Source organism: Trichoplusia ni (genome assembly GCF_003590095.1).
Source record: "Trichoplusia ni isolate ovarian cell line Hi5 chromosome 3 unlocalized genomic scaffold, tn1 tig00000000_group2, whole genome shotgun sequence".
In the NCBI taxonomy this organism is placed as follows: Eukaryota; Metazoa; Arthropoda; class Insecta; order Lepidoptera; family Noctuidae; genus Trichoplusia; species Trichoplusia ni.
In genome coordinates this window covers 1-27513 of record NW_020799592.1, presented here as the reverse complement: position 1 = coordinate 27513, position 27513 = coordinate 1, and the positions used below count along the sequence as shown (strand labels likewise).

Below are 27513 nucleotides of genomic sequence, written 5' to 3'. Positions count from 1 at the left end.
TTACTTGAAGGTTAAAGAAGTAAACGTTCTCTCAAGATTTATTCCCAACATCTTTGTATGGAACATTTTGTGACGCACAATCAATTCACGCAAACATTTCACAGCCCCTACATACATTATTCGCGTCGTTTTAATAAAACGATATTGCATCATCACTGCGACAATCGATCCATCATTCATTTTCTTGATACCGATATATTTTATGTAATACGTCTTATTTTCAAGAAACGAGGAAATTATTTGTGACGCCTATAAATTATGAGCACTTCCTTAGTTCAAAATATTTTGGAGTCCTCTAATAATACTGTTATTTGTATAATTTAACAAGAGTATTGTCTGTATTGAACTACATTGTATTTTAATTAATTTAAAATGACGAAACAGTTTAATTTGCTGTTGCACCTGCGAGTCGAAAATGGGAATATGAAATTATATAAATCCTGGTAATAAACTATCTTTGAACCATTTTTCGTCAAAATTCGTTGAGTGGTTTTTGCGTGAAAGAGGAACAAACCCCCATACATACAAACTTACACGCTTATAATATTAGAAGGATGATTTATAATGTCGAAATTGTGTTGCGTGTTGTGTAGCGCGAAAATGCACTCACAAATTTAAAAATAACATATATTTTTTTTTCAAACTAGTACTGGGTGCCATGCTATTCATATGAGACATTTCCAGTTTATGAATAGATTACACCACACATCTGATTCATCTGATTGGCCACTCGAGTGGTTATAAAATATCAGTAGTTCGTGAATATTGGTAAACAACATTAATAATAGCTGAATGTGGATGTTTTATGATGTGGATTGATAGATAATACATATACCGTATGAACAGTTTCAATAAGACTTATTTTTGTAGCAGTAAAACGGCATAGCACATTACGCATAACGGTCTCCCACAACGCTAAAATTGCTAAGGATATTATTTGATTCCTAAAAGGTCTTCAACCCTCGGAAAAACCAGAAAAATCCTGGTAATTTCATTATTATTTCAAAGGCCTCCTACTAAACTAATATTACGCCTCAGTTGTTATTCGGTCCAACCGTTTCAAATACTAAAGGGATGTTAAAATTTATTAATACGTTTCAACCATAATTAGAAACGCTAGAAGCTGAAATGGGGACTCATAACACGATTTAAACACGGCATTAATTCGGACATTTAATTTAGCTATTCATTGCGAGATTCTGACAAATTTTAATCTATAAATTGTATGTAAGTGCGGCAATGGACTGTAAAGTGTCCGAAACTTCTGTACGTTTTGAACTTCAGTAGTGTAGCACCTGTTTCCTAATTAGACATTCCACAGTTAGTGGAGTTATTTGAGCGGGACGTTGAATAATACTAGTGCTGGTGTATTGTTATATGTCGGCTTTAGGATCGTAAAAAGTAATTTATTTGGTCAATGCGTCTTGGACAGAGCCGAGCAAACAATTATATTTATGTTGTAAACTTAATTAATATTAGTATGGATTCTGCACTGGTTTGTGAATTGCCCTTGAAATGGTCCCAAAAATAGGTAGTTATTTAAGTTTTGGGACAAACATGTTTGTTCGTCTAGTAGCCCCTTTACAGAGCTAATAAATTCTAAAATATAATTTAGCCATTATTTGTTTAATTTCCTGCCAACCGCTATCAAAAGCCCGGTCATTTTCAGCTATTTCAAAGGCTGTCATTCGCAATATTTCGTATTTCTTGTCGAATCAAAAAAAACATTGAATATAAATTTATCATTCAACTAATGTATAATTTAAATTCCAATATACGACGGGTATGAATATTGTGATATTTATTGAGTCTGTCAATATTAAAGCATATCTTTGTTATATGCCAACCTTGGCTGAGCATGAATGTGAAGAACTTTATAAAATAAATCGAAGGTAAATTTTAAAAAGTCACATAATACAAATTTTGATTTTCGCATTTTGTTTTTCAAATTTAGTGATTTCAGTGGATGTTTATGCAAGGAAGAGAGATGAAAAAATATATAACCGGAGTTTCCTTAAACTAATCGCATGTGTTAAGTATATCCTTAGGAACCGCATCACTCATACAAAAGGTTATGACCTAGATACCTTCATCACAAGCACGCCAAAATTCAAATAAACTCGTGTCCGTACATTGGACAGAACATTAAAAGGCCATTTGAGACTTCAAATAAAGATTTAGATGCATAAAGATCTATCGAACGATCAATGCGAGTATGAGAGGCACATAAAATAAAATTGGATGTAATAAAACGGGTTATACCTGGTGGCACAGCCGCGGCATAGCGTATTCTTAGCTGTATCGGTGAGGCCATGAAACTAGAGGTATTGGGTTTTAGGTTGGCTTACAAAATTCTTCTTCTCAACGAAATTTCCATGTAGGTAGCTAATATAACCCCGATATAATTACAAAATTGGAAGTCTCAGATTGAGTTTGAATAAGGCTATATACGACCATACAAAATGGCACGAAAAATGGGAATCATATGCCAAGCCGTGGAAAGACAAAAGCTGTTGATGCTGCTGGTGAAAATTATGTTTCACTAAAAATAAAATGGTTTTTACTTGGAGTTAAGAAATAAAATCAATATGCCTCTCTTTTTTTCAACGAATGAAACGGTATGCCTATTCTTACTGTTTTTTTTCCAGCAGTGAGCTATTTATAATATTATATTATCATTTATTGGCGTACCCGATGAGTAAATCAGTACTGTTTTTGTTAAATTTTGCGTGTTCAATTCCAAAATCAAGTGAATTCTAAGTACCGTGAGCAAAATTCATAAATATCATTCATGATTTCGCATGTCTGCCCAATTTAAGACAAAGAGACTCAGAGAGACTTTACACGTGTAGCCAATTTGGAATGTTGTATTAAAATTTGTATTTCCTCATTCCTCGTATAATCTTAATTCCAAATCATATTTCCATCAAGCATTTTAAGTATTGGTACAAAGGCTTAATCGCCATCAAAAATCTTAATTACTTGAGTTTCTTAATGGGGGGAAATAGTGACAGTTTCACTGCCAATGTCATTATCGCGTTAATTAGTTCCAGATTGGTGCGATATTTCAAGCCCACCCCAACGTTTTCATTGACTTTGTTGGGACGCTTATAATTGATTAGAATCGGGGTGTTACGCAATCTTGATTTGGCATCGCTCACTCTCACGTCCTGTTCTCAATCAGGAAAGAGGAAAATGGTATGTTCAAATGTGACTCTACAAGATGTATGGAGATTTTCCGAAATTTAGTTTTACCATCCCTAGTTTTCGCATGCACGGCAAAGGAGCAATTCATAGGTACTTAACTTATTGCAACGCTATCTTTTTTTAAGATTTACTTAATTCTTTTAAAGAGTTTGCCATTATGGAGGTTTAATTATAAGATTTACAATTAAAAAAATGCATATTTGATCGTTAGCAGCAGGGATTGTCAGAAAGGGTTGCCGTGGCCCCAGTACAGAAAGAGCAAAGAAAGATGGGTGAGTTTTAGTCAGTAGAAGTCTGACACTAAATTCCGCTTAACCTTGATGATTTCTAGTCAGAAAAAAAGATCTTTAGCATCCGCTCTTTCCCTAGCCACATACAGTCAGTTAGATGTGCAGAAACGATGCCGACTATAACCATGGTCCCAGTTCCCAGGTTTATGCCGTTAGGTGCGCTCCAGAGTATCATGACCAATCCAAAACGAATCGTTTTATTATATGTATGCTCCCTTTTTTCTCCCAAAGTACTTTAAATATGCAAAACTCCCATGTTAACAGTAAAAAGTAGATTACAATAGACAGATTGTGTTTTGTTTTTATATCTATTGATGGTGGTTTATTTAAGTGTTGGTTTAATTTTAGTTTCATTTTTATGGCGTCTGGCGGTTGTGTCTGCCTTAGTCTCTTCCCGTGAGAATATAATGTAGCTTATGCCTAATAAAAATCTAGAATATATTATAATATAACTAGTTGATGTACTTAATATTGACGTCTATCAATATACTTAAAAAAATGGTTTTAAACCATTGAGTTTTCTCTGAAAGCAAGACGTCTTGAAACCATAATTATAAAGTTAGATATTTAATAAAAAAACAAGGCACAAAACAGATTTGACGTTACGGTTTATAAAAAAAGACATGTAACCCTATAAAAAATATATTATCCTTTTAAAATATAATTTATGAACTGGCGGTAATTTTGCAATAGCAGTAAAATTCCAAATTAAATTACCTTACAGGTCGGCTCGTCGAAATTAAACCTATGAACTTTATTACACGTATTCATGGGGAAACCGTTAAAACGGGAAGTAATCATGATCCGGTTCCACATGACTACATGGCGAGTTCTATAATTAAGTGGAGGATCAAGGTTGTATCTACTTCAACTGACTATTGCTCCATTAATGTATTGGAAGCATTTTTGTAATGTTAAAAAAGTACAAGGGCTACCTAATACGTGTGTGTGATGATGATAATGATATAGTTTGTCAGGATTTTCACAATAGTCCACAAATGTATGGAAGTGATCCAACCAACTCAAGTTTTAAGTCAGGTACTCAAAGTAATTGTTATTTCCTCTTCTTTGGCTTTGTCTGCAACCAGCATTTTTCATGTTTTCTAAATCAACAAAGATGAACTAGTTACCCCACGATGTATTCCTTTGCCGTTTATACAAGGGGTAGTTTAGAAGCAACAAGTATTTAGTAATACGCACATGAAAAAATAAACACTGGAGCGTGCTATGATTTAGGACCTAAAATACTCTAGAAAAACGATTTGGCTAAAAAGGCTGCATTGAAAACTACCTATATTTCTCAATACAAAATACGCCAGCAAAGCCGAGATATATTATTAGGCTGGTATAAAATCTTGTTTGTTTGACAACCTTAATGGCGAAGCTATCGAACGTCCGGGGGTAGAGTTTCCGCGGAGAAACAAACATTTTTGTAAGATAGAGATGTTTATTTAGTTCTAATATTAATATTGAAGCTTACATGAACTTATTGCAGAGGATAGAGGAGCTCGTGGCTAAGCTATAACCGCATAAGTTATTCGATCACAGGTTAAGCTATGCTTGACACGGTTGGTCCGTGGATGGGTGACCGTCTTTGTCATAACGAGTTCCTCCGTGTTTCGGAAGGCACGTTAAATTGTGGGTCCCGGCTGTTATTCCTACATCTTTGACAGTCGTTACAGATAGTCAGAAGCTGAAAAAGTCTGACAGCCAGTCTAACCAAGGGGTATCGTGTTGCCCAGGTAACTGGGTTGAGGAGGTCAGATAGGCAGTCGCTCCTTGTAAAACACTGGTACTTAGCTGAAATCGGTTGGACTGGTAGCCGACCCCAACATAGTTGGGAAAAGGCTAGGCAGATGATGACATGAACTTATTGCAAGTATATTTACATACTCTTAAGTCTTCTGCTAGATTTCTTAGGGATAAAAAAGTTTGCATATGATTCTCATCCGTGTAAGGGTAAAAAATTGGCCAATAGAGTTATTAAGTAACTACTCGTACGCGGTTAGTATATCGTGTACGGGAATTTCAGTATCGCGAGTGTGCACTTGACCGTTTTTTATTTAATTTGAAGCCTTCTGTCAACTGATTATAAATAAGAAACACTTTTTTGCAAGCTTTGCTGGATTTCAATAAATCCAGCAAAGTTTTTTATCTGGTACATCCTATATAGGTATAGCTGCACACAGAGTCATAAAAAAATAATCGAAATTTACCCAAAATTAAAAACCTACTAACACTCCGATAGCAATAGAAAAGCCTTTACAATAAATATAAAAAACCTTTTCGTTTTCGCGTAAATCCAATTACGAGAACATTTTTCAATTCACAGCAATATTTTCGGACATTACGACCAATCTATTGAAGACATTAATGTTGATTACGCTCGATAACTTCGAGGCCGTCTGGATTGAAGGACTGGAGGATTACCATCACGTCTTAAAGTAATATTATTGCAGTTGTGAAAGCGTGATAGAGCTATATACGGCATAGAGCGGCATCTCTCTTCCACAACTTTAATAATGTTACTTTATTAAAGTGATTGTAGGCACTTTATACACGGTGATTTTTTAGTCGTCTTACAAAAGTAGCCGAGTTCATGTATCTGACGTAAAATACCCTTAAGCGCGATTATTATTTTTTTATCATCAAATAAGATAATAAGTACGAAGAAAAATTAAACAAGAGAAATCTGAAATATACTCTTAAAAATGATAAAAACGCCGCCGCCCGCGCCCCTCACCATTGTTACAAGGTACGGACCGCGCTCGCAACAGAGCTATGTTACTTAAAAAGTACGTATTGCGTCATAATATTGAATAAAAAATTCATTTTAAATTTATTCAAATCTCGTAAATATCTATTTTTTATCATGAACGTGTTCTAGTCATTGGATATATGAACAGGGCTGCTTTTGTAAGACGAATAAAAAATCACGGTGTATACTTGGATAGGTTTAGTCAGCAAGAGTCTGTCACTATCCATTCCTCTTCCCCGAGGAAGCGGTTGCTATAAGGAATCCCCAAAAACAAAAACAAGGAAGGTATCTTATATATTTATTTTAATTTAATTTAAGTTTGAATTTTCGAGTTAAATATTGTGTACATTAAGGTATATTAGCTTTCGTTGTTTCTTCATATCGTATAATTGTAATATGAATGTAACTATAGGAGTCAGCGTTACCAAGGAAGGCAGGAACTTTGGCACTGGCAGGGTGTAATATTTGACCCTTCTTAGTGTTCTATATAAATTTGATAGGACACCTTTTTTTTAGGGTTCCATCAAACATAAAACGGCGACGAGGACGGCCTCGAATGATATGGCGCGACGAACTGGATGCGTACCACAAACAGTGGATGGCAAAAGCAATAGACCGGACAGAGTGGAAGAATCTAAGGGAGGCCTTTGCCCTGCAGTGGGAAAGTAACGGCTGAAAAACAAAATACCTTTTTTTAACCTTCAGTGTCGCTGACTCGCACTTGATCGGTTTTTTTATAGCTATGTAATCCTAAGCACTTATCGACTTAGCAACTTCCAAATTCTTCTATATACAAGGTTAGACTTTTGACTTCTTTGTATGATTCTAATCCTGATAGAATTATTTTATGTATGTATTTTATTTGATCTAATCCTCTTCTTCCTCGCTTTCTTCTCTCCAAAAGTATTCCTCTTATAATATGTTGTTGACTCTTCTAAGGATTAAAATTGTATCAAGTGCCGCATTGGGAGTTGCCAAATTGACTTCTACTCACCCATAGCTCATATTTACTATGTATACCGATATACCGTTCATAACAACGATTGATTGTGACCTTCTCTTTCTACATACTTGCACTTCCCTCCCTGTGTTCTGCTTCTATCACACCGCATTCAGGTAAAGATCGTTAAGACCGCGATAAACTATCCAACCGGCTACTACCAGATAATTAAAACAACGATCATAAAAACATAACCACACACTGCGTATCACTCTCATACATTATTAATACATGAACATTAAACCCAATTCCTAGTCCCAAACATAACCGAGATTACGAGCTACTAAAATATAATTGCATAAAACTATTCAAGCTGAAAATATAGAATAAAACGTACATACACGCGGCGAGAGGTTAAATGTCGCGCAAAACCATTCCACAGACCATTCTGCCTGGTCATAGCCATAGCCATTAGTGGACACTAACTAATGAACACAAACGAGCCGAATTTGTCGTTAAAGATGGCATAATATATCTACATGCATTATGGTAGGTCTCATTGATATTGTACACTTCCGAGCAAGAAAATTGGGGCAGCTTATAAATTTGTATGGTTGCAAAGAATTGTTTTTTTTTTTACTATTTAGGTTATGATACCTTAACTTTTGTCTTGAACACATCTGTAAAAGAAGTTTTGTACTGTACTGTACAGTTTTTTAATTCAAGTTCGATATTGGTTTTAGCTTAAATAGCGATATGTCAATTTAATTTATCGAACATGCACCACCTGTATTTACATATTTTTATAAGTCATCTGTGAAAATTTCATTAGATACAGTCCAGTGACAGACGGGCGGACGAGCGGATTGAAGGCGGTGCTTTAGAAATAGGGTTCCATTTTGAATCTACGTAACCCTCACATATTAAGTAAGTATTTTATGAAAAGTTAAAACGGATATATTCTATAATGGTGTGTCGCCTTTACTGTGTCCAGGTGTATATTCCATTATTCTATTGTTTTAAACACTTGGTGTGCCGCATACCGCATCGATTTAATGGATGCCATAACGCGCCGATAGATATTATGCCGAACATTGTGGTTGTGGGATGTTAGAAAAAGCATGGAACGAATATCTTTAATAACAAGTTTTCTCGATTGAAAAGAAGCATGAAATAATAATAAGTTTATTAAAATAAAAAATATTAAGATGCAGCTAACGAGATTGACAACACGTGGGAGGTAGAGTCGACAATACTTGCCCTGATAGTTGTGATTGCTAATGGCTTAATAGCCAAGAGCCTCGACCAACACCTGAGAATGCTCTCGTTTTGTCAAAGGCTTGGTTCAAAAAGCGGTCCTTCTTGAAACGTCGCGAATCATGAGGAGGTAATTCTCTCTGGACTCTTAACTTCTTTCATACCCCTGTTCTCGATGTCGGTTGGGCTGGTTTTTATATTTATATTTTTATTAAAGGGAAATATGATTAAATCAGATTATTACTAAAATCCTGATGCAAACTTCATACTTTTGTACTTTTTTTGTTTTTGTCTCACTATAGCAAAAACCCACACTTTAATACTATATTACCATTATAATGAGCTTTATAAACAGTCAATGTGAATCTCAATGCGGCAAAGTCAAAAAACTAAGTTTGGTAGCTAAAGAAAATTTAGTAATTCTAAATTAAGAAGTCTGGGACACTAAGTTTCTCAATATAATACATAAGTAATTGAATAAGCACGGTATAATTTTAAAAACTTTCGTCTGTTTTTAGGGCTTCATACTCGGAGGGTGAAAACGAAACCCAGTCACTGAGACACCTTTGTTTGTCACCAGACTTTATCTCATAAATGGTGATTACCGCTACAACAAAATCTAATAAAAGTAAAGATAGCAACGTTGGTACGATCATTTTGTTGGGTAATAAATAAAGTAAGTATTTCTAAATTTATTCGAAACGGAACCTATTGGTTTTTCTTTAGCCCATTTGAACGGATCCCTCAGTCGCGCGAGTTCAGCTCGTCTTAAACTTAGGATAAACTATGAATTTTTTTATAGTACATCCTTCTAATTCTTGATCTACGGCATACAACATTTCGTATCGAGAGATAAATTTTTGATCATTAGATAAAAAACCAGACAGATGAAATGCTTACTTACAATATACTGTGCCGTACCTAAAAATGTTTGGCTGCTCCAAATTACTCAAAAAAGTAAAATAAAAGCAGAACAAGCACCGACCTACACACAAGCATTGTTATTAAGTAATCAGTCAGCTATTTCTTTCACTCACAAAATTCGCAATTAAAACAAAATGTTTGTGTTCAATTACTCGAAATTGAGGTCGAAAAACCTTCATTAAACAAGAGAAAATAAATACAGTACTTCGTGAAGTGTGTTAGTGTGTATAGTATGGTATAGTTGTGTAGTAATATCGTTAGGTGTCAATAAGTTTGTTCAAGGCGTCTGCGTCAATAGTTCGTAGTCGCCTCGGGCCACGAAGATGGAATTCTTGAAATTCCTTGCTACCTAAGTGGGATGGGATTGTCTTCGAAGGTTTAATCACTAAACCCTTCTAAGTGGATTCCATAATGATAATAAATTCAATATCCGCAAATCATGAGCTTGGGTTAACGCAATTTGCCGTTATTTACAAGCACTCCTTATGGGTTGTCGTTGAAATAATTTTCGTATATTGATGTAAGGATAAGATGGAGGGTTCAATGTTGTAAATTATGCTTATTTCAATATTCATAGCTAGCACCACAACAAACCGTTGTTGCATTTGGCAAGCTGTGTTTTAATATCGCGGAAAATGACTTTAGTACTCGTTTAAGTTGGAATGTTTAGTTTAATGTCAGAAATAATTAAAATAATAAAGTAGAGTTTATAAAACCTAGTCCCTTGGAGTTCTAACTTTGTCTTACCTATCAACTAGTCAAGGTTTATAATTTGATAATATTATTTAAAAACTAGTGAAAAATATGTACTGCGATACCTTATTTAATCTTGGACGCCTTTTCATCAAACATGGATTAGAAAGAACTCTTCTCTAATTTATTTACACAAAATTAAAATCGGTTTTCTGTTGCAACTTGAAAATCTCATGGTATTTGAATCAAACGGTTTGTTTGTCTCCAGGGCTCTGTAACATATCTTGTTATGTTTATGATATATCATCAACAATGACTATTTGATTTTTACATATCCCAACCTTTTATTTACGCCAAAAAACTATCTCTAAAACAATGTATCTACTCTCTACTTATTCCTCTAACCAATTTCGCAAGCACTTATCCTTACTCATTCCAAGCATTTGTTTTCAAATAAAACCTTATTTTATTTCCCACTTTGTCAGTAGTTTCTCCGTAAGTAGGTCCGTTTGGTACAAAGCGACATTCGTTCGCCGTCCGGATACTAATTACTTGCTGATACAAAAGCCATGCTGTGTACGCTACGTACGAAATAGGAATCGATTTGTAGTCGCAATGCGTACTAGAAGTGTCTTAGAAAATGAAACTATTCTAAAAGTAGTTTTAATAGAAAAAGTCAAGAGTTTTGTGCATTAAACACGTTGTTGACACATAACAGACACATTGTGTAGGATAGAGAGCCGTTAAAAAAAGGACTCACCCACTTAAAGATATAATATAATATTTGTGTTGCAGGGGTTTCACGATCATTCAAGTCAAATCCACAAAGATACCCAGACTCAGAACTGTCTAAGGCGGCCTGTACCCAGTAAGTTCAAAAGAGGCTTAAAGTAAGAAGAATGCTGCAATAATTAAACAATAAGATTTCTTAGGTTTACGCGAATGTTAGACATTGAAATGAAACTACCTTTACGGATTTTATCGCGGTTTAATTTTTGATTTTGAACCGCGGTCTTGCGTTTGATGGTCACGGTCAGACCATGATACCTGAGGGCCTAGCCAACAGACCCGTAGCGATCGCAAACGCCAAGAGAAACGTTACTAATTGTATGGAGACGAACGCTAAGTCACGTGGTCAAATCAATAGAATAGAAAAGTCGTAGCCAACAATACTACTTATCAAATCGTTCGAAACGATAGAATAGAAACTTAAGAGTTTGACAGATCCGATCGCTAAATCCCATACAAATTACACAAAACGGTAGCCAACCTGCAATTTGACAAGCGCTTACGAAACGTTAGGAATTGTATGGAGATAACAAAATCCGAACGCTAAGTCACGTGGTTAAATCAAACGAATAGAAAAGTCGTAGCCAAGTATGCTACTTGTCAACGCGTTTTGAAGGATAGAATAGAAACTTAAGCGTTTGACAGTTCCGATCGTTACATCCTGTACAAAACGGTAGCCAAATTACAATTTTGACAAGCGTTTACGAAACGGAATCGTAGCGTTCGATAGAAAACTAAACGATCGCCGAGACCCTAACGTTTACGACAGAAAATGGCGTCATTATACAATCAGCTGTTCGGCTGTTTTTTAGTGACCTGTTTTGTTTTGTAATATTCAGTTTTAATTGAACTATGCATTTATTTTATACGTTGTGGGGCGCTCAAAATGAAGAAAGGTGACTTAGACGGTGGTCAAGAGACCTTAATCGTCAGTGCATGCGAACGATTCAAGATATACTAGTATGCCAGACTGTATTTGTCAAACATTTTAGATTGAATAAGATTATGATTACAGAAGACCCTTTGGCTGAACTTTGGATTTAAAACATTACACGATACGTTACGACATTAACTTTGGAGATTCCGGATTTACTAAAAGAGGCGAGGTGTCTTTGTAGGTGTTGTGCTCTTAGCTACAGGATTCAAACATTACACTAGGTTTAATTAAACTTAATTAAATATAAGCATAATGTGTGTGATTGGGTGCCATAGTTTATTGATATTATAAAACCTAATGTTGAAGAACATCATATAATAGGAAAGGATATCAATAATAAAATATTGTAATGGCAGATGCAACTAATCTTTATTTAAACTGTATACATTAAATTTTAATTATTCATAGTAATTAGTTCTTATTTATAATTATCAGATTTGTGATAGTAACCATACAATAATCAATATAAATGAGAGGTTTGGTGAACCCATGCAGAACTCACATACGGTCATTTAGTAAAGTTGGGCCGTACTTATATGACGATATACTCATAACCACATCATTCTTTCATTATTATCTCTACACACTTCTACCAATAAACAAGTGTGGTTATTAGGCATGTTTTACAATAGGAAACAAAAAGATCACCATATACACTATAAATATGCATAAAATATATTGTTTCTTTTTAGTAAACACAATTTACTTCTTTTGATTCTGGCTGTCCGCTACGTCCCCGGCTTATGCCCTGTATCCTCGTGCCCATGCTGGGCAAGGTTTAAGGGAAGAAAATTATACCCAAAGGCATGTGCAAGCCAGGAACTGTATTTAGTGTACCCACATGTAACAAGTAACACAACCAAGGCTTGTTGTGTGGTACACAATGTAGCACTGAAAGCTGGACTAGCTATCCATTTACCACTAGACCTTGCAGTGCATGATGATGACAATAACACTTTACCATCAGACCCTGCATCTACTTCTACTGTTGGCAACCAAACTGAATTACTGCAAGGAGGGGAGTCATGCTCAAATGATTGTTAAAAAGTATATAAGACTTCTTCAAGTGTACATTTGTATTTATGAAATATTTATTTTAAATTTTGGACATTAAAAAAAACTTGTTACCTAATCTAATTAAATAATTAAAATAATCTAAATAACAAAAACTGTATTTTATTGGTGTTACCTTTCTTTATCTTTTTAACAACTCATAACTTATATTTTCGACAAGTCTTATTGGGTAGCGATCTGGTAAACAAAAAAGATTTTTGTAATACAAGTAATGTATTATTTAAACAATAAAAAAGCATTGCTTAATGATAACACCCATATAAAGATACATCTTTATTTGTAAGATATGCTGATCTTCCTTTACTGGTGAATAAATATATGAGGCTATATCTAAAAGCTAAAAACTATAACAAAACAACAACAAATGAAAGTAAACATAAGAGACACACTAATAGATTTCCCATTTCAAAAATCAGTCATTGACTATAAAGAACTGAAATTGTTTAATTTAAAGAAAGTAATTAAAAAAAATACTTTGTATCAATGAAAGATTAATTATTATTTTGAAAATACTCTAATGAAACCTTATTCAATTACGAATCTGTCAATCTGACGTTCTTTTGACGTTCTTGAGAACGCTCACCATAGACAAAAGCGTATGTTTTTTCTACAGTTACTATAGAATAAGCGATTCTCTTCGTCGTGTAAAGATGGCTAGCTACTTATTCTATTCTACAGTTTCAAACGCTGTGGCGTAAACTTTTGTAGAAAGAAACTCTATACTAAACGTTGGTACTTTGTACTTAGCTAGTGTTAACAAAAGTAAATGGCGTCATTCTTCAATCAGCTGTGAGGATTCTGTTACCTGTTTTGCTTTATTTTGTATATTTTTTTATTATTTAGTTTCATTTTAATAATGCATTCCCTCAACATGTTGTGGTGCGCTCAAAACGAAGAAAGGTGGCTTAAAAAGCAGGAAAGAGATTTTAATCGTCAGTGCGTCGGCACGATCGAAGTTATGCCGGATAGTGAATTTGTGCAACACTTCAGGTTAAATAAATCTACGTTTTGGTCCCTTTGTCAAGAACTAAGAGTAAAAACTTCCTTGAGGGGTTCTCAGGAAATTTCTCTAATAGTTAAGGTAATTCATAAAAAATTTTTGCAACGAATAAACTTACAAACTTAGCCGGTATGAACCTAATTTATTCAAATATAACGGTTGTGTCTTTGTAGGTGTTGTGCGCTCTTAGCTTTTTGGCGACAGGCTCCTATCAAAGGATTGTTGGTGTTACCCAGCATGTTGCCCAACGAACAGTTAGCCGATGCATCAGACAAGTCGTCGATGCGTTAAACCACCCTGCTATCATGGCGAGATGGATAGTATTTCCGAAAACTCAGCAAGAAAGAGGTTTAATTAAACAAGAGTAAGTATGGAACAAAATGTTTTCACTCATTTAAGTGTTCCTATTCTTATGATAAGAATATATTTTTGTTCTTTCAGGTTTCAAAGAAGGTTTGGCTTGCCTGGAGTAATTGGGTGCATAGATTGCACTCACATTGCTATAGTGAAACCCAATCAGGAAGAACATCTCTTTTATAACAGGAAGGGATATCATTCCTTAAATGTTCAAATGGTAGAATATATAAACTTATAAACTTTTTTTAAACTGTATTGAATTGTAATAATTGAGTATTTGAATCTCTTTTTCTCTTTGAAAATTGGAACAATCATGTAGGTAGGTTAAGTTTTATGAAAAACATATTTTTTTTTCGCAATATTTGAAAAGTTGTATCAAAATAAAAAACAACTTTTGAATCCACTACCGAAGACGCGCTGACAACTCCCGAACAAATCCGAGCGAGTGTGACCGGTGACGTCACACTGTAATTGTCAAGCTACATCTAATTACTATAATATATCTCTATGTTACTATAGCATAATATATTTTAACATGTAGGTATAATTTTAAATTTTTGTATAGATATTATTGTTTCATCATGTTACTTTTACTGTCGCCTTTGATACTTACCGGTAAAGATAGTTTTAAGTTAGTGAAGTAAATAAATAAAAAAATAAAATAAACATTAAGACGTCACAAGTATGGTGGCCACTCGTGGTGCGTTCGCAGTCACCTGATGTATCATATAATTTTATAAATTTTTAATCGCTCGTAATTCAGTAAAAAACATTCTTTACGTTTTTTCACGTTACACAATTATTAATAAATTTAATTCAGTTTAAAAAATGTGTATTTTTTTTTCCACAACCCCAATTATTATAGTAATTATTCGTTTTTCGTGTTCTTCAGATATGTGATAGTAATCTCACAATAACTAATGTGAATGCAAAATTTGGTGGATCCACGCATGACTCACATATATGGTCATCCAGTATTGTTGAGTCATATATGCGTGAACTTCATGAAAATAATGAACAAGCATGGTTATTAGGTATGTTTTACAAAAGTATATAATAATATAATAATATAATAATAATAAAAATGTTTATTTTCTCATCATCACACAATGTTACAATACTTATTTTTGTACTAAAATGGAGACTGGTGTCTGAGATAGGTAAGACCTGTGTTACAGATCACCAGGCTACCCTCCGAGGAGACAATATCGTTTATATCAGTATGTATTATATTACATCTTATTTATAACAAAATGTGAAGTAGCTTAATTTATAACTTATAGTATTATGAGATCAAAATTTTAAAAATACAATAAAGTTATATTTTAAAACAATAGTAGAATTATAATAAAATATAAATCTAAAAGTAATTTACATTGGACTAAGTTACAATAGGTTTGTGTGTTGTTGTGATTGTCTGTGTGTGTATCACCGTTAACTATACATTTTATCCTTTTTAGTCAACACAATGTATTTCTCAGGTGATTCTGGCTATCCTCTACGTCCATGGCTAATGACTCCTATCCTCAATGCGGCCCAAGGTTCAAGAGAAGAAAATTATACCCAAAGACATGTGCAAGCCAGAAACTGTATAGAGCGGTGTTTCGGATTATTGAAAGCCCGCTGGCGATACCTTCTTAAGGACAGGGTTTTACATTATGACCCATTTGTGGCAAGCAAAATAACCATGGCTTGTTGTGTATTACACAATTTAATCTTAAAGGCTGGAATTCCTCAAGACCTCTCTGCAGTACATGATGATGGGGATCATTTTTCGCCACTAGATCCAGCATCTACTGCTTCTGTAGGCAGCCAAAGCCATAATGAGTTACTGCAAGGGAGAGCTGTACTCAATTGTTTGTTAAGCAGGATTTGATAATTTTTGACAATTTTTCTCATTATTTTTAGTAAATTATATAAATAACAAAACCTGTATTTTATTGCTGTCTTCTTTATTTATTTTTTACAACTTACAGCTGTGTGAGACATATTAGGCAGTAGTACGGTAAAGATAAAGAAAAAAAAAATTGTACAAGTAATGTAATATTTAGGCTATAAACTATTAAAAAACAACAAATTATACATATCAAAAATATAAAACTTAAAATCTCCAGTCTGGTTTCTCATTTAAAAAAACACTTATTACTACACTTATATTATGACTAGCTGTTACCCGCGACTTCGTCCGCGTGATTAGGAAATAAGATATTTTCTCGTAATAAAGCGTAGCCTATGTGTTAATCCAGGGTGTCAGCTAACTCTATACCAAAATTCATTCAAATCCATTCAGTAGTTTTTACGTGAAAGAGTAAGAAACATCCATACATCCATACTTACAAAGTTTCGTCTTTATAATAGTAGTAGGATAGAACTGAGATTGATGATGGATGATGATGAAATAGTATAAGAGATAGAATATTTCCTAGATGGCGGGCGTGGAACAAGGGTGGCAGCCCTACAAAATTGGTTTTAGCATTAAACTGACACCACTACACATAAAAATATATTTAAAAATATAATATTTCAATGGACTAAATGCCACTATTAAACATCAGAAATAATTTCAGTAGAAGGTAGTGACGACGACCTAGTAAGAAGTGGCAGTACATTGGTTAAATGGTCCACACTACTCGACAACCTGCTTAAAATATTGATCATGCTTTCCTGTATATCCAACCTCCTTGATTCCAACCGCAGCCTTTCCATCTCCCTGTGGTGATGCTTCTCCTCACGGGACTCTTCCAGTTGTAGCCGACGTTGTTCAATAGCCACAAACTCGCTTGTGGCTCGTTCGAACGGCGTTTGAATCCGGCGAGTGCGCGCCCGAAATACTCCACGGCGATGAGGAGTGGATGTTGCGAGAGATGATGCGGGAGAATGGCCGGCTGGACGTCTTCGACGCCGCGGGGCTCCACGGGACGCAGTCACAGGAGGCGAAGTCGTAGGCGGTATAGAAGGCGCTGGTTCAGGCCCGGGCTCCACTACCATTGGGGTACTTGGTGTTGGACCAAAGATAAATTCAAATGAGGGCTGAGGTAGCGACAAAGGGGCTACAGATGGAGATGAATCTGTAATTCATTATTTTTTTTATAATAAAGGTATTTAGGTATTTACCCTATCTTATATAAATATCTGATCAAAATAACCTGCACCTTGAGTGGACATATTATTTTGCACTGCTTCTCCAGTTGCTGGCATTAGAGTGTCAGTAGATGGTGGGGCCTAGAAAATATATAAAAATAATGAAAAGGATATAAGCAGTAGTACAGTCAGCAACAGATGTTCATGAATATAATTTGTTTCCATTAGTTCCTAATCATTAGAATAATAATAAATTTATTTGTCAGAATATTGTTAAAATTGGTTTTATATTGCTAAAACGTCCAAATATTCTGTCGTATCCGGCATGTTAATAGTTTCATATAACATAAATTAAGTTAAGGCATGCACCATTGAATATAATATACGCAGAAACAATGTCAAATCTATTTTAATTATATGACAGTTATAAAAAAAAATTCAATCATAAATTCAATAAAATATTGCAACCATAAAATTAAATCACATCAAATTATTATTTACCATAAATTAATAATCAAAGTGAACTACAAAAATAACTTGTTATAACAGAACTACAGAAGTCAGTGAAAAGAGTTAAATCATTAACTGTTAAACATTAATATCATTGCTGAACATATTATAATCTTAATTATTAAATGTTGTGAATTGTAGAACAGTAAAAAACAAAAATAAAATATTATTTTATTAATAATAATATTATACATACATACATATTGAAAATAAATAATTAATATTTTAAAATAAGTACCTAATATAATATTCATGATTTCTGAACGATTTATTTTTAAGTGATTAGTGGAAAAATAAATAATTGATGGTAGAAGAAAAATAATGTTTCACAATCATTTATTATTTGTTTTATTTGTCATTTTATATAACTGATGATGAACATCACAAAGGTTTTGCATTATTTTGTTAACATGTTGTATAATTTAAGAAAAGTTATTTTTTTATCAAAAAGATATTTCAACCATGAGTTAGTTTAGTAGTAGCTAGGTTATAACTTGTAGTTCAAGTTGATATTAATTGTATGTGACAAGTAATTGTATGTGACAAAATAAAAAAAAAACCAAAATCAAAGTATACATATACTTCCCACAAAACTTTTTTGACTAATTTTCATAAGTTTATATGATTAACACACTCAACATTCAAAGTACATTTTTACTCAGTAACTTTAACAGTTATTAATGTTAAGGAATTATTGAAATAGCTATATTCGGCGACTTTTGTAAATGTCTCATGTCACACTTATTTTGTACTGTAGTCTTGACAGCTACTTATGGCAGATTTTGGTGTATTGTTAATTTGAATAATTTTGTTCAAGGACTTTTGTTGCAAATTACATTTAAAAATTAAGTTTTGAAATAAGCAAAGACCAAAGACTGAACTTACGTCAAATCCTCTCTCATCTATTCCTGGTTGACCAACAACAGCAGTTAACCCCATTATCCCTAGCACCCTATCCTCTAAAGGGGTAAGGGTTAGCCGGCTGCTGGGACCACCACCAGTACCAGAAGCCTCGCGTCTCATAGTCAACGCCTTTTTCTTAGTTTTGGTTTTCCAGTCCGCCCATACCTGCGTTGTATTTTTTAGTGAATTTTACTATTGTGTTTATTATATTCGATTTGAGTAAACTGGTTGTGTCTTACTTTTTTCCATTTGTCCAATGGCTTAACTACTCCTCCACCCATGGAGTTTAACGACTGAACAAGTTCATGCCACAAGCGGTCTGCCTTTATTCGGCCTTGAGGACCCTGTTGGGGCCATGATATGTCACCGTGGCTAGAATGGTTATTAAGAAATTAAGAGAAATAAGGGATCTTTTGATAGGTAAAAGGTCAAATTAAAGCAACAAATGAATATATATAACTACCTACATTTTTATAAAAAAAACGTACCTTTCCATAAATTCCAGGATCGCTGAAAACTGTTCAGGGCTTGCTCGAGCTCTGGACTCCATGTTACTGTTACGATAATAAACTAAAAGGAAAAACTCAAATAAAAATAATGTCTGTTCATAAAATACCCACGTATTACTATACTTTTTAAACCAATCGTGTCCTATAAGCATATTTTTCGTAAACATATTCTTCACTTTCATATTATAATAGTAAAATGAACTTGTAGCATACTTTTTTACCGAGTATAAAACTCAAACTGCAATATTCTTATACTTACATTCAAATAAGTTTCACCCGCTAAAAATTTTATTACGAACTAACGTCACGAACCTGCCTGACGTTCATTTGACGTTTTTGAAAACGCTGACCATAGACAAAAAATTAAGTTTTTTCTACATTGATTATAGAATGAGCGATCGTCTTCGCCAATGTAATTTGGCTAGCTACTTATTCTATCTATCGTTTCAAACGCCGTGGCGTTAACGTTTGTAGAAATCTATTCTATACGAAAGGCATGTATGTTGGCTAGGCCCCCTGCAAAGGTGTCGAAACGTCGGGAACTAAAATCAAAAATTAAATCCGTAAAGTAGTTTCATTTCAACAATAAGATTATTTTGATTGATAACCAACGGAACAGCAATTGATAAACAATCATTTTTGCAAGAATTAATTTCGTATTGGTATAAAATACTGGCACATACTTACTACCCTTATTGAACAATGCTTTTAGTGAGTACTGTTGTTATGGCTTCTAAGGATTATTTAAATTTGACTTGATTTTAAAAAAGACTGTTAACTCAACATTTTACTATGCGCCTGCTATGCGTCGTTCTTGCGGCTGTTAATTTATTTTATAAGCCTATATACATCGTCTTGTACGTACTTCTTTCAATCGACGTAATGGTTTACTTGTGTTCTAAATTCCATCTTAATCCGTTCAGCCACTAAAGCGTGATTGATTGACATACATTCAAGTTAAATTGCTTGTATTTTTTGTACAACACGCACTTAGGTGAATAGGAAGTGGTAGCCTTTCGCTGTTGTGGAAAAATATGTTTTGTTTTTTTCTGCTTCTTTGATTTCTAGGATTCTGTGGTAAAAGCAGAATCCTGAGGCACCGCTGTCTGTCTGTCCCTCTGTCAACAGGCTGCATCTCATGAACGGTGAAAACTAGATAGTTGGAGATTAATGTCCAAGTTAAGCAAGGGGTGTTATGATATTAAATTAGTTGAATGATAAATAAGTTAACGTCTGAGATATTGTCACAGCTGGTATTTAAATGAAGTAATTTGTAAACCAACTGATCTGCTTTTTTAAACCCTGTCTGACACCTTTAGTGACGCGAGTCCGACTCGCACTTGACCGGTTCAACACTTAATTCAATTACCAGCTTAGTCAACATCTCATGATGTAATTACAACAATAATAATTCTAGGAAATTACCACAAACTTTGAAATGAATCTGAAATCGTCGTATCATTGCCATCAAAATCGCATTACAATCAAACGAATGAGTCTGTAGTTACTGACTCATCAAGCGATATGAACACACGAACATTGTGTGTACAATCTGTAGCTTTTGAGTATATTAAGTAATATTTTTGTTAATTTAAAAAAAACGTTGAAATAGGCCCCATTCATTTTTTTCATATCTGTTCCAAGCACTCAAAAAGAAGTACCTACGCAGATTTGCATGGTCCGATAAAAATAAATTGCCTTTTACACAATCTTATTGCCTGATAGTAATTTTGTGGTTAGACCATTACTGTTTAGAACGTTTTTTCAAGAAAGTAGTTTTTATTTAAACGCGGAAGGTAATAAAAATCAAGCAAAGCTGTCTGTATGTCTCCAAGTTGGTCAAATAGCTCTTTTTCAAAGAGGAATCAAAAGCTATATATTATTAATAATAAATCATCATTAACCAAACAGCAATCAAATCTTAGTGATAATCCGGAATCACATGTGAATCTAATTACTTAACATGTTACAGAGATAATAATTAATCAAACCAAATTAATGTTAACCCCCTCTGAACATTTTTTAACGACCACTCTACAACACATATTTACAACAATATAAACAGATGAAAATATCGATTTTAAGTTTATGTGGAAATGAATTTATCACCTAAGTTATTTATTTTAAGTTAAATACTATATTTAATAATCATCTTTGTCGAGCACAAAAAAATATCATCGTAGTATAATAATATGAGGTAGTAGTGTCACCGCACGCCCGTAGGAGAAAGTGAAATCTTTAAAAACAAAGAGCCTCTCCAGAACTACTCATTCTTCACATTTCATTTGATATCAATCACGGCTTACAAAGTGTCGGTAACGCTCGGCGATACTCGGCAAACTTCGGAACTGTAGTTCGTAGCCACTGTACTCCAGTTTATCTACTCGGCTACGGGGATCGCACGTGTCGGCGTAGAGCGTCTCGTAGCGGCGTAGCGGAAGGTTTGAGCGTACTACGAATATTGAGGTTACATTGTGAAGTGACTTTAACTTTTGTGGTGAACACTTCAAGTGATAATTATGTACGTGAATTTGTGAATTAGTTTAAGGATTAACGCTAAGTTAATTTGGTTTACATCTGTGATTGTTACATGGTAAGTATAGTTTTTTTAACATTTTAAGCGCTTACCGGTCATTAATTAAAATTAATGGAATGGATTTTTTTTATGTTTTCCGATATAGTAAAATGCAAATATTGGATTATGTTTTATTTTACGACTACAGGAAGTCGTAATGAAAATATGTTTATGCTGATTTAAACAGTGCATTATACTTCGGTAGAAAACTACTCAAAACATTATTTTTTTGTAAATTTTCGGTTTAGTTTTCTGCCTTTCAACGTGTACCTTTAATTATATCAAAAATGAGAACGATTTTAAAGAAATTAGCGTAAATTTCGCATTTTTACTAGGTATCCTTAAACAATTTAAAATTGTCTTTAAAATAATATACGTATTTTCGTAATTTTTATGTTTTTTTAAGAAGTTTTTTCTTAACTTAGGGTTATGAAATAATACTACTTTTATATATATTACATAGCAATTACAATAAGGTATTCCTTTTTAATAAACAAAAACAATTTAAATATTTAATTTAAAAAACCAATTCAACTCTACAAAAAGAATGACTGTCTTTCACAATTTAGGTTGTTTTATCAAAGGCTTTAAACATGTAATGAATATTTGTCAGCAGGTAGGTTCTCTTGTTCTTGTTTTGAAGGTCTCTATCTTTCCCCTTGAGATAAGTAATTCGTTTGTTACGTCAGTGTTTGTTAACTTCAGCGCGACATTTGATGATATTTCGTGTCATTTTACTCTTTTGAGGTATTGGCTTTAGAAGTGCGTCAGTTGTTTGGTCCTCTATATTTTTTTACTCGTGAACTATCATATAAGTATATACGTCTAGTAATTATTCGCTTGAGTAGAGACTCTCTTTTAAGGGTTTCTTTGATCTTGTACCTGTCTCTAATATCATTATGGTCTAAAATTCAATCTTCTGGTCATCCCAATCCTGGACTTGACCTCTCTTGTTGTCTATTTGGTTTTATATTATTTTTGTACAGTTTTTTTATTTAGCTCACCAATTAAGAGATAGTCTGGATGAGTAATGGGTGACTAAAATCGTCAGGTTTTAGATAATTATGTTTCCTTATGTGTATGTTTATTCCTTTTGTTTATATCATATCTTAAGTAAGCATAGGAAAGGTCGAAAAAGGCCCTTTTTTCGACTCCATTAGTTTTTTTCGCTTCGTTTGTTTTAAGTGTGTGGTTTACTGATTATAGCCCAGTCAATTACATGCACTCAAACCTTCGGGCACTTTAGGAATGTTGAATGAGAGACATCTCACAATAACAATATCTTATGACAAAAATACTTTGTCTTTCATTTATTTCGGTTCATATCATCATATTATCGGCTTACACTATCTTTCAACAACATTTTCTCTAATAAATAGTATTAAGTACTTAATAACTAAGTTAATAACTAAGTTAAGATGTAATTTTCAGATCCGGATCAAAAATAACAATGTTTTTTTTTTTAATATTACCAACCGTGTTTTACGAAAGGTTGATACAATGCTGAGTTTTCTAGAAGTATACTGTACCTACTGTAAATCTATTATACAAAACAATTATAAAATGTATGTTTTGTTAAAACTACTCATTACTTGCACTCCCGCTAGGAACAGATTTTTTTTTATAACTTACACAGATAGTTACAAGAAACATCATTTAACCATTACTATCTTAGAATTCCTATATCTTGGTAAAATGGTTCACGTTTCGCTACACCCCGATCAGTACTACTTACAATGTAATCAGAGATAATTAACTGACCTATCTGTGCCACATAAATCTTTAGCCGGCTTTATCTTAATTATCTTGCGTATGCGTTTTCCAGCAAGATTTAAGATAGAATGGGGAAAGTGTGACAATTTTCGGTGTACCAGCTTTCTGTTGGTAGAAAAAATTGGATGATACTTTTTTGTTACCTTGCATTTCTTGTACATATAGTTTTTAGTTTTGATAAAAAAAGAACAGAAGTTAATGACGTATTTTTAGAGTTAGTAGTTAAGGCAAACCGCACTCAATGGATAAATTAGTTGGACAGTTGAAATATTTATAGACGATGTTTTTGTTGCTAATTAGTATTAAAATTTTTGTTAAATATGGTTTGACCTTACCTAAAATTTGTTCGGAACTCTGATTGTTGGGAGTCGACTAGCACAAGGTCGGTTTTGTTCTTTTATTAAGGTTGACTAATACGCTACGCTACTTAGAAAAAATCAGCAATGTTGTACGAATTTGAACTCTTTCATAACGTGGGTACTAAATTGAATATAGATGGCCCATATTCCAAAAAAATACTTTAATTACAAATACACACTTAGCAAGTAGGTTATTTTTGAACATCAAGATCCTCAAAGCACTTGTCAGATTTCGACTCTACGTTTGCCTACGTAAATATAGAGTTGAAATCTTGCAAAGCTATGTAAAGTAAAAGGTAGCGGTGGTAAAGTTTGCGGTACATTTAAAAAGGGAATATCTAATAAGGCCACATGCACGTAAACCAGGTTAGTAGTTCGCACCACTGGCTCCCGGAAACCGATTTCCTCTGCCGACTGAAACATATGATGATAAGGAGTGCTAGACTAGGTTTTCAGCAGTTAGGTTTTAACAGTTTAGAAATTGAAGCGGTTTGTTATAGGTTTTTGACGGTTTTTTTTGTTTTTTGAGGTTTTGTTTAAGTTTAATTTTGTTTTCGGTACTCTACATTGATTGTCTTTGACTTCACAATTACGAAGTACATACATGTATATTTTACACTGCCTTATTACAAACCGATAAATTTTAATTGACATTTTTTGATGGTTGCATTTATTTTCCTAATACTTTTCATTTAGAATCAGTATGAAAAAAGTTTTTTTATTTAAGAAAGGTTAATGACCAACCATGCACCAGTAATCAACCAGCATAGCAACAATATAATAACATACCTGTATTAAAATTGATAAACTTATATAACTTCAGATAAACCTTTTAACTATATTACATCGGGAGACACGACAGCACATAATTCATTTTACTAACACCCTCTAGCTTCCCGATAAAACCAATATGTTACAAGACACATAACCTCCGTGCTCCGAAAACGTCAAACCTTACACCTTGTATGATAGGATGCTGATACGTACTATTTATCTTACCACAGCTGCCTTTACCTCTCCTTACCTTTCTATTCCTTTTATCATTTCCTTGCGATCCTCCGAAGAGTGAAATAGTGTGCAAACTTGAGTTTACTAGACTCTATATGCGTCAACATTCTGAGTCACTTGCAGATGTCTTAGAAACACATTTTGTTTGAATAAACTTTGCACCTTTTAGAATGAATGTTGTGCCGGTTCTATATGCCAGGTACCTATTTTGAATTAAGTGCAGTTTATTCAGAATGCGGAAACTTTTGTTTCGTGTATCCGAAACTTTCATTAGTGGGATTTTAATAAATGTTTGTCTAAATAAATTTCTGAAACTACGATGACATTAACGTACGTAACGTTAACGTTTAAAATAAATTACTGACACAAAAACGTTTATTTATAATGCTATGAAGACGGGCATATACGTGTACCACTCCACAATTTCACTATGTGTTATATTAATTAAATTGCAATTTATTCTTTTCCAACACATTCTGGGGTTGGCAGATAGAGTCACTTGTATTTTAAAAACTAATATAAAATTCCAGCCTTTGCCCAAAAAACTGTCACTAGATCAAAAAAAAACCGTCTAAAAAATTACTAACGTTTTAAGTTGGCTGCTTTCAACACATCCATGTTTATCTTACATCTCGCGTCATAATCTAAAGTGACACGACTAGCGCGCATCTATTACGTTGAGTGGGAAACGTATAACGCTGAACGCGAGTCCAAACATTTTGTAAATTGATTAAACTCGGATCTCTGTTTACACTGCAAGACATAGGATAATATAATAAACGCTTTGCAGCTACTCTCTCGAATTTTATGAAATGCAATTTGTGAGTTTTATATTAAATTGTAGAGTCGCCTTAAAGCAGTTTTTAATCATGGAACATTTAGTAACAAACTTTGATTATATTTTTTAAAGTAGTTTTTGAACATGGTTATTAAAACTCTTTATTTCTTAGACCTTTGCTAACTTTGGGAGATTTACAAGCTAGTTTTGTTATTATTAAAAATATATATATTATCTTATTAAATACTTGCAGAAGCGACAGCCAATAAAATCGTTTCATTGATAGACATACGTATAAAGCCATGAAGGATACTTACTTATGAAAAAAATTGCCTGAGTCGTTACCGTTACAGGTAATAATTGAAAGAAAAACAACAGAACATCGTTGAACAATTTTATATAAAAATACTTTCCTTTTATTGAACGCAAAGCCAGGTAAATTCGAGTTCCATCACAAAGGTATTTTCAAGTTAAGGGGTCTTACATTGCTCCTTTAGTACAGAGAGGCACCTTTGCCTTACTGCCGTACAATGCCGTGTATGTTGAGCAATTCACTTGTTTTGTTTGACATGCACATAAAGGCTCTTCTATCTGATGTGATGGAAACGGCTGAGTCTGTGTGCGTTTTCTGTGTTCATTAGTTTCTGTTAGAAGGTCTTTGTTAGGATACTATTGTTTGTGCCATAGTAGCGAGTTATATCGGTATGTAATATGAAAAAGATATTATTGTGTTTCAAGAAAACTTAAAAAGTAAAAATGTTCAAAAGCATATTGTTTTTCACACTAATTTTTATTAACATCAAGTTACTCTACCTAGATCAAATATTCCGAAAAAAAAATGTAATAAAAATAGTAAAATATGTTGTGATGTTAAATAAAATAATCGTCACGTTAGTTGCATAAGTAAAAATATCAGTACGATATTTGCTACGTTCTGGTCTATAGAAAACCGCCCTCGGGCGTGTAATATCCATGAAATATGCGTTTGTCCGAGCACAAAGCAACAAGGCTGCTGGGGATCGCATTCACAGAGAAATTTCAAATATTTCAATAACATACAAGTAAACTGTGAAATTTTATTAAAACAGTACCCGCGTTACTGCATAATATTTTTAAAGCCGGAGAATTTTCTCATACACATTCGGCGTCAAAACTTGTAAAAAAAAACAATTTAAAAAGTTTTGAACGAAATTTGAGAAAATCGGTTATTTACAATAAAATTGTTATAAACTTGCTTTACGTAGGTATACGTTCTACTATCATAACAAGACAAACAAATTCTAAATTATTTAACCAAAATTCATTTGCTTATTGTCAGAATTTGTTCGTTGAGAGAGGTATAGACATTAGTTTTCATTTAACCAGTATGATTTAAAAAATACTTTAAATCCCAATTTAGATTAGGCAGTTGTTTTCGATAGCATCTTAACTCCGTAAAGATATTCTTCTAATCAATAAAAAAAGAATGACACATTAGTTTACGGACAGGTAATGAACTCATTAATATAAATACTTAATTATATACCAACATACTTCTACTCAACGTGTGTGTGTGTGTCGCCGAACTCCGCTTTAAAGAGATTTAAAGAGTGTTTCTTTTTTTATTCTGTCTACTGACACCCTGGATAGTTCCGATTCACCCATCCGATGCATCCATCAGTTCGCTGGATCAGATTGTTTATTACAAAATTAAAGACTCCATAAAATGTGACAAAAACTTATAAAACACGGATAATTTCGCGGCACCGCTATCACAAATAATATGGGAATCGTTCACCGTGGCCCTCCAAA

At 33.6% G+C, this 27513-nt stretch overlaps 2 protein-coding genes across 3 annotated transcripts; one reads left to right on the top strand and one right to left on the bottom strand.

Annotated features, from left to right (window-relative positions):
- The first annotated feature begins 12968 nt into the window (after positions 1 to 12968).
- Positions 12969 to 15075, top strand: LOC113506175 (putative nuclease HARBI1). Its single transcript, XM_026889026.1, has 3 exons — positions 12969 to 13950; positions 14043 to 14233; positions 14311 to 15075. Exons 1-3 carry the CDS (start codon positions 13726 to 13728, stop codon positions 14462 to 14464), a joined length of 570 nt encoding a protein of 189 aa, XP_026744827.1. The 5' UTR covers positions 12969 to 13725; the 3' UTR covers positions 14465 to 15075.
- Positions 15076 to 16553: 1478 nt separating this feature from the next.
- Positions 16554 to 19741, bottom strand: LOC113506176. 2 transcript variants are annotated; one of them, XM_026889028.1, is made up of 6 exons: positions 19489 to 19741; positions 19209 to 19290; positions 18960 to 19092; positions 18703 to 18885; positions 17379 to 17448; positions 16554 to 17294 (listed from the first exon to the last, which is right to left on the bottom strand). In XM_026889028.1, the coding sequence occupies exons 2-6, from the start codon at positions 19268 to 19270 to the stop codon at positions 16771 to 16773; spliced, it is 972 nt and encodes a 323-aa protein (XP_026744829.1). In that variant the 5' UTR covers positions 19271 to 19290; positions 19489 to 19741; the 3' UTR covers positions 16554 to 16770. The 2 variants fall into 2 exon arrangements, with proteins under 2 accessions (XP_026744829.1, XP_026744828.1); XM_026889027.1 differs by having other exon boundaries at positions 19209 to 19741.
- Between the last annotated feature and the right edge of the window lie 7772 nt (positions 19742 to 27513).